Genomic DNA, 12,274 nt, shown 5'->3' with positions numbered 1-12,274 from the left:
GTTTTGCCCACACAATTTGCATGGTCCCTCTAAACCAGGAACAAACATGAAGGTGAAGCTCCTGTACCTTAATATCTGGAAAGTAGAATGAGAGTTTGCAGTATCGGCAATTCAGTTTGCGCTCGGGGCACTCGCGCTCATTGTGCCAGTCTCGGTCGGTTGCCCTGATTAGAGTCTTACAGGCAGGACAAGGTACCAACATGAACTGACACTTTCCTTCATGGAGGGCCTGGAAGAGAGCAGATGGCATATAAATCGAGGCAGGTTTGGTGGCAACTGATAAGCAAGCTGGGTGGGGTAAATTTCCCAGAATCTACATAGGAGACATACAGAGGAAACCCCACCAAAATCCCTGCAAAGAATGTAATTCCTAAGTTACAGGTCCAAAGCCTGAGGCGTCCTTACTGAAAAACGCAGTAAAAATTATAAAAGGTTTTTTCATACTAGGTCCAGTACTGTCATCAAACGTATCAATGACCACACACACAATATATATATATATATACTAGCTGGTACCCGCGACTTCGTCTGCGGTGATTGTAGCAGTGGGTATATACAGGCGCGGGTAAGGTTTTCGTACTGTGTATAAGGTATGGGATATGAAATGTAACTTTGTATCTTGTTGCTGTAATTCAGAGAATACGTGAGACTTTTGTGTTGAAGTTACTTTGTATTAGAGCTGCTATATATACACGGTGTTGTGAGAAACTTTACATAGTGACTTTGGGACAGAAGTATTTGAAGTTAACCCTTTCCCGCCGATGTTTTTTTTTTATTTCAGTTTTTGACTCCCCTCCTTCTAAACCCTATAACTTTTTTATTTCTCCGCTCCCAGAGCCATATGAGGTCTTAATTTTTCCTGGGACAAATTTTTCTTCCTGATGCCACCATTATTTATTCTATATAATGTACTGGGAAGCAAGGAAAAAATTCAGAATGGGGTGGATTTGAAGAAAAAATGCATTTCTGCGACTTTCTTACGGGCTTTGGTTTTACGGCGTTCACTGTGCAGCCACATTGACCTGTCCCCGATATTCTGTGCTTCGTTACGATTCCGGGGATACCAAATTTATATGGTTTTATTTACATTTTGACCCCTTAAAAAAAATCCAAAACTGTGTTAAAAAATTATTTTTTGAAAAGTCGCCATATTCCGACAGCCGTAACTTTTTTATACTTGCGTGTACGGGGATGTATAGGGCGTCTTTTTTTGCGGGAACAGGTGTACTTTGTAGTTCTACCATTTTCGGGAAATGTTATTGCTTTGATCACTTTTTATTCAAATTTTTAGCAGAATCCAAACAGTGAAAAAATGGCAGTTTGGCACTTTTGACCATTTTTCCCGCTACGGCGTTTACCGAACAGGAAAAATATTTGTATAGCTTTGTAGAGCGGGCGATTTAGGACGCACGGATACCTAACATGTATGTGTTTCACAGTTTTTAACTACTTTTATATGTGTTCTAGGGAAAGGGGGGTGATTTGAATTTTTAATCCTTTTTATTTATTTTTTTTATATTTTTTTTACTTTTTTTTAAACTTTTTTTTTGCATTTATTAGACCGCCTAGGGGTATTGACATGGGTGGGCGGTGTCGCGGATTGTCAGAGAGGTGGGGGTCGGCAAACATGGCTGCTCCGGAGCGTTAAAGAGCGCCTCCTAGAGAATCGTTAAGGTGAGGGGCAAAGTGGTAAAGTATATGTATGTGATTGTGTGGGGTTAGGGGCGAGGCTGCAGAGGGCAATATGAATTTTGTGGCTTGCTATGGTCCAAAGTGTGTGAGATTGCAGAGATAGTGGTGTGAGTTTGGGTTTTGTGGGGGTCCTGGCACAAACGTATGTGCGCTATTGTGACGAAAAGTAGCCTATTGTTTAATCGAGTGTAATAACTATGTTTGTGGAAAATTTCAGCCAAATTGGTGGAGCGGTTTTTGCGTGATTGACCGCCAAACATCCGAACATCCAAAGGGTCCTGGGAAAAACATATGTGCGCTATTGTGACGAAAAGTAGCCTATTGTGCAATCGAGTGTAGGGACTATGTTTGTGGAAAATTTCAGCCAAATCGGGGTCCAAAGTGTGTGAGATTGCAGAGATGGTGGTGCGAGTTTGGGTTTTGTGGGGGTCCTGGGAAAAACGTATGTGCGCTATTGTGACAAAAAGTAGCCTATTGTTTAATCGGGTGTATTAACTATGTTTGTGGAAAATTTCAGCCAAATCGGTGGAGCGGCTTTTCCGTGATTGAGGAACAAACATCTGAACATGCAAACATCCAAACACAAACCCACAAACTTTCACATTTATAATATTAATAGGATATATATATATATATATATATATATATATATATATATATATATATTAATTAGCGTAGATATCAATATAGATGATGTCCTGAATGTTTAGCTCAAAAGGAATGTCACAAAAACACCTTTTCATGAAAATTGTTAATTTTAGATGTTTTTTGGCATTTAGGGAAATATTATTTTACGGGGAAATGAATTTATTTTTTTATTTGCCACTGTTGGTCACTAGAGGGAGCTCTATCTGTGCACAGCCCATGGCAGACGTAGGACAGGCGTCGACTCCCTCAGATACTAGAATGGAGTAGTTAGAAGCAGGCTCTCGCTGCTGTGGGCCCAGTCGTTGGTGCTGCCTTGGCTCTAGTGTCTGTGACCAGTAGTATTAGGTACCAACCCCTGTGTCTGTCAAACCAGGTGCACTAGGGTCAGGACTGCATTTAGGAGAAGCTGTGTTAGCAGTGTGGTTCTGCAGGCTCTAGCAGACGCAGCGCCATCTAATGGATTCATGCCACATCACCGAGAACCTTATTTTAACTTGATCTTCTATGCTGCTACATATCTAGTTGCCTAAGGAGCCCTGGCACGCCGACGCCATCTGGCGCGCAGCTGCTCCCATTCATTCGTATGGAGCGAGGTATTCGAAACTGCAGTTTCGAATACTATTCGCTCATCTCAAAGACTCTTCAGAAGTCCTTAAAAGCAGCAGCAGTGACATCTCTTCCCGGCTACATTGAAGCTTATAAGACACAGTGCATATGTACGGCCCAGATTATCATTTTTTTTTTATTTTTTATGTAGATTGTGAGCCCCCCATAGAGCTCACAATGTACATTTTTCCCTATCATTATGTCTTTTTTGGAATATGGGATGGAAATCCATGCAAATATGGGGAGAACATACAAACTCCTTGCAGATGGTTTTATGCCCTTGGCGGGATTTGAACACCAGGACTCCAGCGCTGCAAGGCTGCAGATCATCATTTTTGCTTGTTAAAAGGGTAGCAATGAAGTGACGTATTGTGTGTCAGTGCGACTGCTTAAGGACCATTCCTGGAGCCATCAAAATGTCCTCTAGCAGCTAAAACCCCCTGTGTGCGGTGTAGATACACAGCAGGTAATGCTCCCTCTAGTGGCCAACAGTAATTAATATAAACAATTATTTTATCATTTTCAATAATTCTTGACATAGGAAATAATAAAACGTAAATTGCCAAAAAATTCTAACAGTCATTTTCAATAATTAAAAATAGTTACCAGCAATGCAGGTATCTATAGAGAGATGGTCACTCCCATGTTGTTATATCCCTGTTGTGTAGCAGCCACTTATCCTGCTGCCTGGGTGACCATCTAGCACATACTGCGCTACGTTCCATATGTACAAGACAACAATGGGGCCTTTTATCCGTTCACAGCCGTTACGGGTTTTATTATTACATGGCCATGCACTTCTGTGTCTATAGGGCAGATGTGAGGGGGCGATATCTGGCTACAGTTAGTCTGAGCCAATAAAAGACAAGGTGCAGATGTCGGCTTTGGAGATGTAACCTGGAGAACTGTAACTGTAGATACGTGAAAGGCGACGCCAAAACTTGTCAGTGATAATACCGCAGCCATTGTCTACGACTGAATACACAATATAGGGAGAGGCTGGGAATTGCTGGGGGTAGGCGAGCTCCGTTACAGACACTCCCTTAGCCCGGCCTTTGTACAATGCTGGCTCATAGACCTTATCAGCACTAACATATAAAGAGCGGGCGGGTGTCAGGGCCTGCTGAGGCTGGGGGGGGGGGGGGGGTACAACTAGCAGGGCAGAATGGGCGTGATCTGCCCTCTATACGGCTTTCATATTAATAATGACTGGCATAATGGATGTTCTGCTATTACAGTTTGTCCGAGTCTGTACACCCGGATACAGCTTTCATAATGAGGACTGTCACAACGGATATCCTGCTATTGCATATCCTGAATCACTTCCTGGACCACATGAACCAAGGACACATCCTGAAATAATCTGTGCTGCTGTTTGCTGACCCTGCTGCTTCCACGCAGTCACCCAAGCACAATTCCTTTCACAAAATACTCTGTGCTGCTGGTGAATCTAGCTCTTAACTACCTATCTTTGTCCAGCCTGAGACTCTCCAGCTGTTGCAAAACTACAACTCCCAGCAAGATGGAAAGCCATGGATGGGCAAATCACTGGTCTAAATGGTCACCGCTCGCACATCACGCCGCTCTGTCCACCACAAGGATGACAAAAAAAAACGGGAAATATACGGTACTCATTCTTTAATTATGTTTTCTTATTGACAATTTGAACTTTTTTATAATAATAATAAATATCTATAATTTAAAAAATAGCAGCAAAAACTAGACAGAAAAAAGGAAATAAGCTAAAGAAGAGACTTCCCACCTCTCCCCGCTGTACTTCTGCTCTCTTCTTCCCTCTACTCTCCTAGGTCTCCGCTCCTCCCTCTCTGACTGCTGGTTTTTCCGGTACTTTCCAGTTCGCAGTCATTGGGCGGGTTGCCAGTAACCTCGGCCTTAAAGCCACTCATCCAGTTTGAATGTAAACACACAGCCCTCATAGGCCGCTCGCCATCCTGGGCTGACGCTCCTTGCTCACATCTCTCAAGTTATCAAATTAAACATAAAAAAGTAGGCTAATAATGAAGTGGAGGGCGGTGAGAGGAGACACAAGGACAGGGCAAGGATTCCCAATATATTATATATATTATAGCTTCTGCTCCATCCTGAGAGGAAACCCTGGAATAGCAGAGCTCAGAGATACAAGAGCAAACAGTAGTGCTAGCTGCATAGCAGAGTCCACACTGCTACATGACAAATCTAACAGACCTAGCGTCTTCTTCAGACCACACACTCCCCTCTGCTTACAGTGACATGTCAGCAGCCAATCACCTGCATGTATCAGCCTTCCTGACAGTCCCTAGGTGCCAGCCATAGACTCACTGGCACTTCCAGAAGTGCTCTGCCTAAATGGCTGCACTTATTGTGACTGCAGCTCTAGGTGTGACCGGAGGAGAAGACTACAGATCAACATCAGCACAAGGTAAGGGAAGTATTTGCAAAACTTTTCTACAGGTTCTTATCTACATGAGAACTTTACATTAAGATGAGAAAGAGATAAGGACATAATAAAGGGCTTTATACAGACCAAAGTCACAATATACTGTACTAAAGATTCTGATAAGCCGCCAGATTCAGGACGAGTGAGGCGTCAAAGAACAATGTGGCTCATCTTTGGAACAAAAACGAGCTATGTATCAAAGATGCACCACTAGGACCCAAAACTGGCATGGATGGGTTAACAAAATTCCTCCCAATATCTATAGAAACCTAATAGTTGAGGTGTTAGTTTCCTCTAGTCAGGCCTCTGAGCACCAGCACTACAAATCTCCTAGCAAACAGTTTGCTACAATATATCAATGTAGGTAAATTGTAACAAGTTATCAGGTCCGGATACAGATGCTGCTGATGTATTCAGGTAAGAAGAATGTCCAGACAAGATACAACTGTAGCAAACTCAGCAGTCTTAGATCTATATGATTATAAGACCTGACAGCAAGCAAAGATCTTGAAATTACAAGTACTTGACTCAATGAAAGTCGAACCCCCAGGGATGTTCATTTTTAGTATCAAAAACTGCAGTACATTGTATAAGATGTGAAAATGTCATCAGACAATAGAGTTAAGAGATCACAGTGCAGAAGGAAGGGACAATTAAGTCATAAATTACTAGAAGGAGGCAATCTTATGACTTATCCAACAAATGGAAAGAACTTCCAAGAATTTCTAACATTTCAGCATTACAACATGTACACCGAAAAAGCTGCAACCCTCAAAGGCAAAGAAAATGTGACCGAAACAAAAGCAACACATAGAAGAAGGAGGGGGGAGGAGGAGAATGTGGCTGCAGAACTAACTGTACACAGAATAAACGTCCACACAAGGTCCCCATGATAACAAGCTGGGACCTCTGCGGTCTCCATTGCATGGCAGATATGACTATACAAGGGTGGAGTTTAAGGATATGGTATTGCTTGTAGTCAGCTGCAGATGATCAGATATATAAGCTCCGCTCTCTTCATATACCTATTGCAGCTCACAGCCTCCCCTCTTCCATGCTGTGGCCATGGGTCTCACCTCATACTCCTTGATGGTCCCCCTCCAGGTGCAGCCATTATTGGAGCAGACGGCTGGCAGACTCTCCACCTCCCGCCGCGCTGCGTTATCTGAAAATGCCTGAAGATGGAAAGGAAAGAAGACATGAAGATGTGTACAGGAAGATTACATCACTATACCTACGTGGGCAGGAAAAACACAACCAGACATCAGAAAACCGTGACTGCTCCTACATGACGAAAATCAACCAAAACGTCATGCAGCCCAAGAAGCAAAGTAACAACCCCCTACACATCATAGACCCAAATAATAACATGTATGTTTACTTTCAGTTTTGCTTTCACTCCGCCAAATGCTTTTACTTTTGCTTTCACTCCGCCAAATGCTTTCACTTTTGCTTTCACTCCGCCAAATGCTTTCACTTTTGCTTTCACTCTGCCAAATGCTTTCATTTTTGCTTTCACTCTGCCAAATGCTTTCACTTTTGCTTTCACTCTGCCAAATGCTTTCACTTTTGCTTTCACTCTGCCAAATGCTTTCACTCTGCCAAAGGCTTTCACTTTTGCTTTCACTCCGCCAAATGCTTTCACTTTTGCTTTCACTCCGCCAAATGCTTTCACTCCGCCAAATGCTTTCACTTTTGCTTTCACTCCGCCAAATGCTTTCACTTTCAGTTACCATAAATGGGTTGCCTTTTACTTTCACTATTCTTACATGCTTTAACTTTAATTATTTGCACATTAATAACTATTGTAATATGCTTTGACTTTTGGCTCCTTCCTGAAAAATCCTAAACTAAAACCCTCTCCCCTTCCTCACTGGATTATGAGGGTCTCCAGGACCCTCCAGTACTTAAAGGGGTATTCCCATCTGAAGGACCCTATCTATACTGGTAGCTTATGTAAATTGAAAACTTTTCCTAAATAAATTGCTTTTGCAATGCTGCTTTGTTTTCCTGCTATGTGAAATTACCACTGCCACTATTTACACATCATTTCCATAACGCCAGACCTGTGCAATAGGACATGTGATGTCGTCATTTACTGTTCTGCCAGCAGGACAACCAGTTCAGCTAATTGCTGTTTGCAGATAAAGCAGAGTCTATTATCTCTCTATGTAAACACACAGATAACACTGAGTCCATTCTCTACAAACATGTGCATATTATCTGATCTAAATTTATGTTAGATTTCTAGTAATCACAAGTATTGTGATGCTTCATAGTGTCCTGTTCAACAAGATGAGGGGGTTGGGGGGGTGAGATGAAGAGACAACAGGCAAAACTGCTAAAACAGGCAAATGGGAAAACCCCTTTAAATCTATCTATCATAGTCAGCATAAATGCCCTGACCAACCTGTGACTATAATCAATATACACAAACTGTGGTGTCCTCTGTGTACTGACACTTTTCTATCATAGCCAGTAGGAACTTTTTCAACAGTTTACTTTACAATAAGGTTTTATGTGGTATTAGACCAGACAGGCTAACTTTCACGCCCCGATCGCTGTCCTTCCATAGCCCCATCACCAGTTGCCCTTCCGTGGACACTTTTGGTCAGTACCGACTACTACATACTGGGAACCCCTCACACCCATGGCTGATATATACGGGTGTATACATGCACTCTGCAAACATTTTAACTGCAATTTTGTTGACGTTTCAGAAGAATTCAATTCATCATACAACTTACTGTGGTGCTTTCCAAAATGGAGATGCCTTCTTCGAATATACCCTCCTGGATACAGGCTGCACACTTCTGAGGTCCGGAGCTGAAGCAAACACAAAAATGGAATATTTAGCCACACAAAGAATAGAAGGGCTCCCTACAACGATATTTATCTGCATAAGATAGAACTGCTTTGTAGTGGTCTTGGGTGACGCTAATGCTGAACATAGATGTGGCTCAGGGCATGCGAGGAGGAGTAGTTTTTTTTTTGCTTCAGCTGAATCTGGTTGATTTAACCCTTAGCTGCCCTTCTCCTACTCACCTTATAATCTTCCTCAGGCAGAACGAGCAGTAGCGATGTCCGCACTGGGCCTGGAATGGCCTCCTAAGGATATTCTTGCAGTCAGTGCAGAGATATTTCACCTCTAGCTTTGCCCCGAGGATTTCTTTCTTGAATCCCGGCTGGTTTGTGTCTAAAGATCCAGGTGGGGAAGAAATGGAGACTGCTGCAGAGGCCATGTGAAAAGTACACTAGAAGAAGAAGGGAAAGGAGTGACAGTCACAACAAGGAAATTATTTATGCCAAAATAAGGTTAAGACGCCAACAAGACGAAACACGCCGGAGCTGTGATTGCAGGTTATCACTCGAGCATTCAGCAGGAGGCAGATCAAACAGGCTGAGACTACAGCAAACTACAAGTCTTTTATCCACAGAAGATATTGGATTTTTATTGCATGGCCTGGACTGTTTTCTGTAAATAAAACTTCCCCACCGTATAATAAATGCTATGATACCTTCCCCTATAAGCTTCATGTCCTCTGCTTGATGTCGTTGAATAAGAACATCCTTATTAACCAGAGGCTGGAACCCTTGTACAGACCTGTTCAGTCTCAAGCTGAATTCACACCAGTGGTCATTTAGGGGATTCAGTCCCCCGAATCTGCTTGAAAAATCCTGAGATAAGTTCTGCAAGCAGGATTTTTCTCCCTACATTTTTCGGGAGGAAACCCAGCAGACACCACTATAGTCTATGGGGTCTGCGGGTAACTGCTTTTTAAGTGGACCCAAAGAACGGAAACCCGAATACTAGAGTAAACCTACCCTATGATGCCCTCTAGACTGGTTAGTAGTAATAGTATCCTGCAGTCCAGGAGGACTCCTGACAGCAGCACAGAGGATTGTCTAGACTGAAATAAACTATAGCAAATGCTGAGCAAGGTCTTGTATTAGGTCTGTATGGCTTGTCAGCTCCAATTGCACTGCATGCGGGGCGAGTAAAACTGCAAATACCCACGAGAGGCCGAAGGGTAGGAATATATATTATACAGCATGTGATGGGAGAAGATGCAATAAAATCACATGACAATATTGTGTCTGGTTGTTAGTCTGGTGTAAACATCTGCAGCTCCGAGGCCGATGACACAACAGCCTGGCTGTACCGGAGGCAGGTCTATGAAGCACTTTTCTCCATGTAACTGTATCAAAAGGGACCCTCATTGGTGGCCATTATAGTAAAACAGAGAATAAAAAAAAAATAGGCCACCCTGAGGCAAGTAATACAACAGTGATTCACAACCACATGGTATAAAGTATTTGATCATCCACAGCTGAAGTCTTGTTGCAAAAAGCTGAAAAATGGGTAGTTCATCTTAAAATGATGGCATTTCTACCGGTATGTTATCAGTTGGGGTCCAACCACTGGAGCCACCATTAATATGGAAAATGAAGGCATGGCAGTGCTCAGCCCCATCACAGTCCTCATATATAGGGATAATGTAGCACTGCTCTAGTGAATGGGGCGGCTACAGGGCTCAGCATAATCTAGTGGTCAGGAACACAAAGAAGGAAAAAAAACTGTAAAATAAAATTTGTGTTTCAGGTTCCTCGTCCTTAGGCACCCCCCCCCCCCATCAATCATAACGTAACCGCATGTCCTAGCAATATATCACTACTGTGGGAGGTAGAAGTCCCCCTTTTAAATAGATTTTCCTAGGAGTCTGGCTCATCGATGGTGAAGTTAGGAGTTCAGTGTTAAGCCACTGTTTGTCCATTAATGTAGATAACTAGTAACGTAGATAGAAAAACTTCTGTCCTCCTCCTCTACAGGACATAGGACCCAGGAACAAAGCTACCGAACCAGTAATAAGTATATGTATAGCGAATAGGAGCGTATGAGCTGGGAAAGAAAGTCACAGCCATGACCCTTATTACATTTCACAGGCAGAGCCAGCGGCACGTCACATGCACATAGAGAGGTTTGGGATTGCTGAAATTCTGCTCCAGTTGCTCCCATTCAATTCAAACCAAAAAACAAGAAATCCTTTTAGTTTGGAAGGGGGGCCCCTAACCAGTCATGCTCCCAGTACATTCAAGAGTCGATCCACTTTACTGTAATATATTGATATACCAGAAGTATCTGATGAGAACCCCAGAATCGGAGGCCGCTCCCCTTACTGGCATACATTGGATATACACTCTCCAGCACTCTCTACCCTCGAGATTATTTTTGAGCATCTCCTGATTTCCCCACCTCTTGGACCAGAGACGCGAAGTATCCGGACAACAGGTTTATTTTTAAGCTCTACCCTCGAGGGTCACAGATGAGGGAATCACAGGAGTCATCCCCTGAGGCATCCAGTAACATCTCAACGGGGATCTCCCTTGGAAGATTGATCAAAGCGTTTCATCCCAGGCACAGAAACGACATCATTCTGGATGCATCCTACGTGCTGACACTGGAGGTGAATGATCTATTGTTTGTTCTATTAACTTACATCACCAGGATTTGGTAAAGAAAAAACAAGGGAATTAAAGGGGTATTCCCACATCGCATACTCACCAGTTTTCGTTGTTGTGAAATCTTCTTTCTTCCGGCTTTGTTGTGTCATTGGTGGGCGGGGTTACATATGCAAAGCCAAACGGCGAGATGCCCTCACAATGCGAATACAGACCCGGCATCCGCCTCTCTCTATTACAGCGGGTGCCGGGTCTGTATTCGCATTGTGAAGGCTAGACTGGTCTATGAGTGCGCACGCAGGGCCAGTGGCATCTCACCGCTTGGCTTTGCATATGTGAATACAGACCCGGCATCCGCTGTAATAGAGGGGCGGATGCCGGGGAGTGTAGACGCCGGCACAGATGCCAGCAACATCACTATGTGCCTGCCCTGCATGAAGCCAGCAGCGGCAGAAGCGATGCTGTTATTCCGCTCCTCCACCCCACCCCCTCCCCTCTGTAATAGCAGCATCGCTCCTGCAGCTGCTGGCTTCATGCAGGGCAGAAGCATAGAGATGTTGCAGGCATCTGTGCAGGCGTGTAACCCTCCCCGGCATCCGCCTCTCTATTACAGCGAATGCCGGGTCTGTATTGGCGGCCCCTTCCCCCCAAAGGGTAAACTACCCCCCCCCAGGCTCGCTCCCGTGCACTTAGCCCCTCCTCCCCCCTCAGAGCAGCAGAAACATCACTTGACTTATGACCAGATAAGTCAAGGGATGTGTCCCAAAAAAATGAATAAAGTAAGATAGTGGACAAACAAAGCAGTTTTGCTGAAGCAATGTATTTAGGAAAAGTCTTACATCCACATTAACAAGCAGTAGAGATAGGATCCTTGTGATGGGACAACCCCTTTAAGGCCAAAAGTGTGTATATAAATCCCAGCTGACTCTTCTTTAGCTTCAGGGTATTGAGCACTGCTTCATATAAGTAGTGACTCCAGCTTAGCAGCATTGTCTAATGGGCCTGGCATCCTTCTCTTGTCTCATGCTACATCCCTAACCCCCATGGCTTTACATTGCACAGCTAATGGTTTGGATTGGTTTCTGAAGCCAAGGAAGACAAAACAGTTATGGAAAGTGTTAACGTTCAGGCTAAGTTCACACAGAGTTTTTTGGTCAGGGTTTTGGCATTGTGAAAACTGGACTGGAAAACGCGTGAGGAGTTTCCGGAGACGTTTTTTGCCTTTTGAAGCGTTTGAGACGTTTTTTTGAGGAGTTTCCTGATCTGTTTCCTCTTGGGATGAAGTCATGAATTATATTTTAAAAAACCGCCTGGCGTTTCCTGATCAGGTTTTTGCCAAAAATGCTTCAGGTTTCTGACCAAAAAACGTGAGCAGGTAAAACCGGCTCACATTGACTTGCATTGAAGCCGTGAGCCGGAAAACGCTCAGGC

General features: G+C 43.6%; 1 protein-coding gene across 3 annotated transcripts in view; it reads right to left on the bottom strand.

Annotated features, from left to right (window-relative positions):
* Positions 1–12,274, bottom strand: part of TRAF2 (TNF receptor associated factor 2) — a 36,194-nt gene that overhangs the window by 8,256 nt on the left and 15,664 nt on the right. For all 3 annotated transcript variants that reach the window (XM_075259988.1, XM_075259989.1, XM_075259990.1), the window contains 4 exons: positions 8,429–8,637; positions 8,131–8,209; positions 6,460–6,558; positions 68–229 (listed from right to left, as the gene is read on the bottom strand). In XM_075259988.1, coding sequence (XP_075116089.1) covers positions 68–229; positions 6,460–6,558; positions 8,131–8,209; positions 8,429–8,625 — 537 coding nt within the window. In that variant the 5' untranslated portion in view covers positions 8,626–8,637. The remainder of the gene's footprint in view (positions 1–67; positions 230–6,459; positions 6,559–8,130; positions 8,210–8,428; positions 8,638–12,274) is intronic.

This window comes from Leptodactylus fuscus, chromosome 11, assembly GCF_031893055.1.
Source record: "Leptodactylus fuscus isolate aLepFus1 chromosome 11, aLepFus1.hap2, whole genome shotgun sequence".
In the NCBI taxonomy this organism is placed as follows: domain Eukaryota; kingdom Metazoa; phylum Chordata; class Amphibia; order Anura; family Leptodactylidae; genus Leptodactylus; species Leptodactylus fuscus.
The sequence above is the reverse complement of the archived record's forward strand: the minus strand, read 5'-3'. Positions and strand labels throughout refer to the sequence as shown.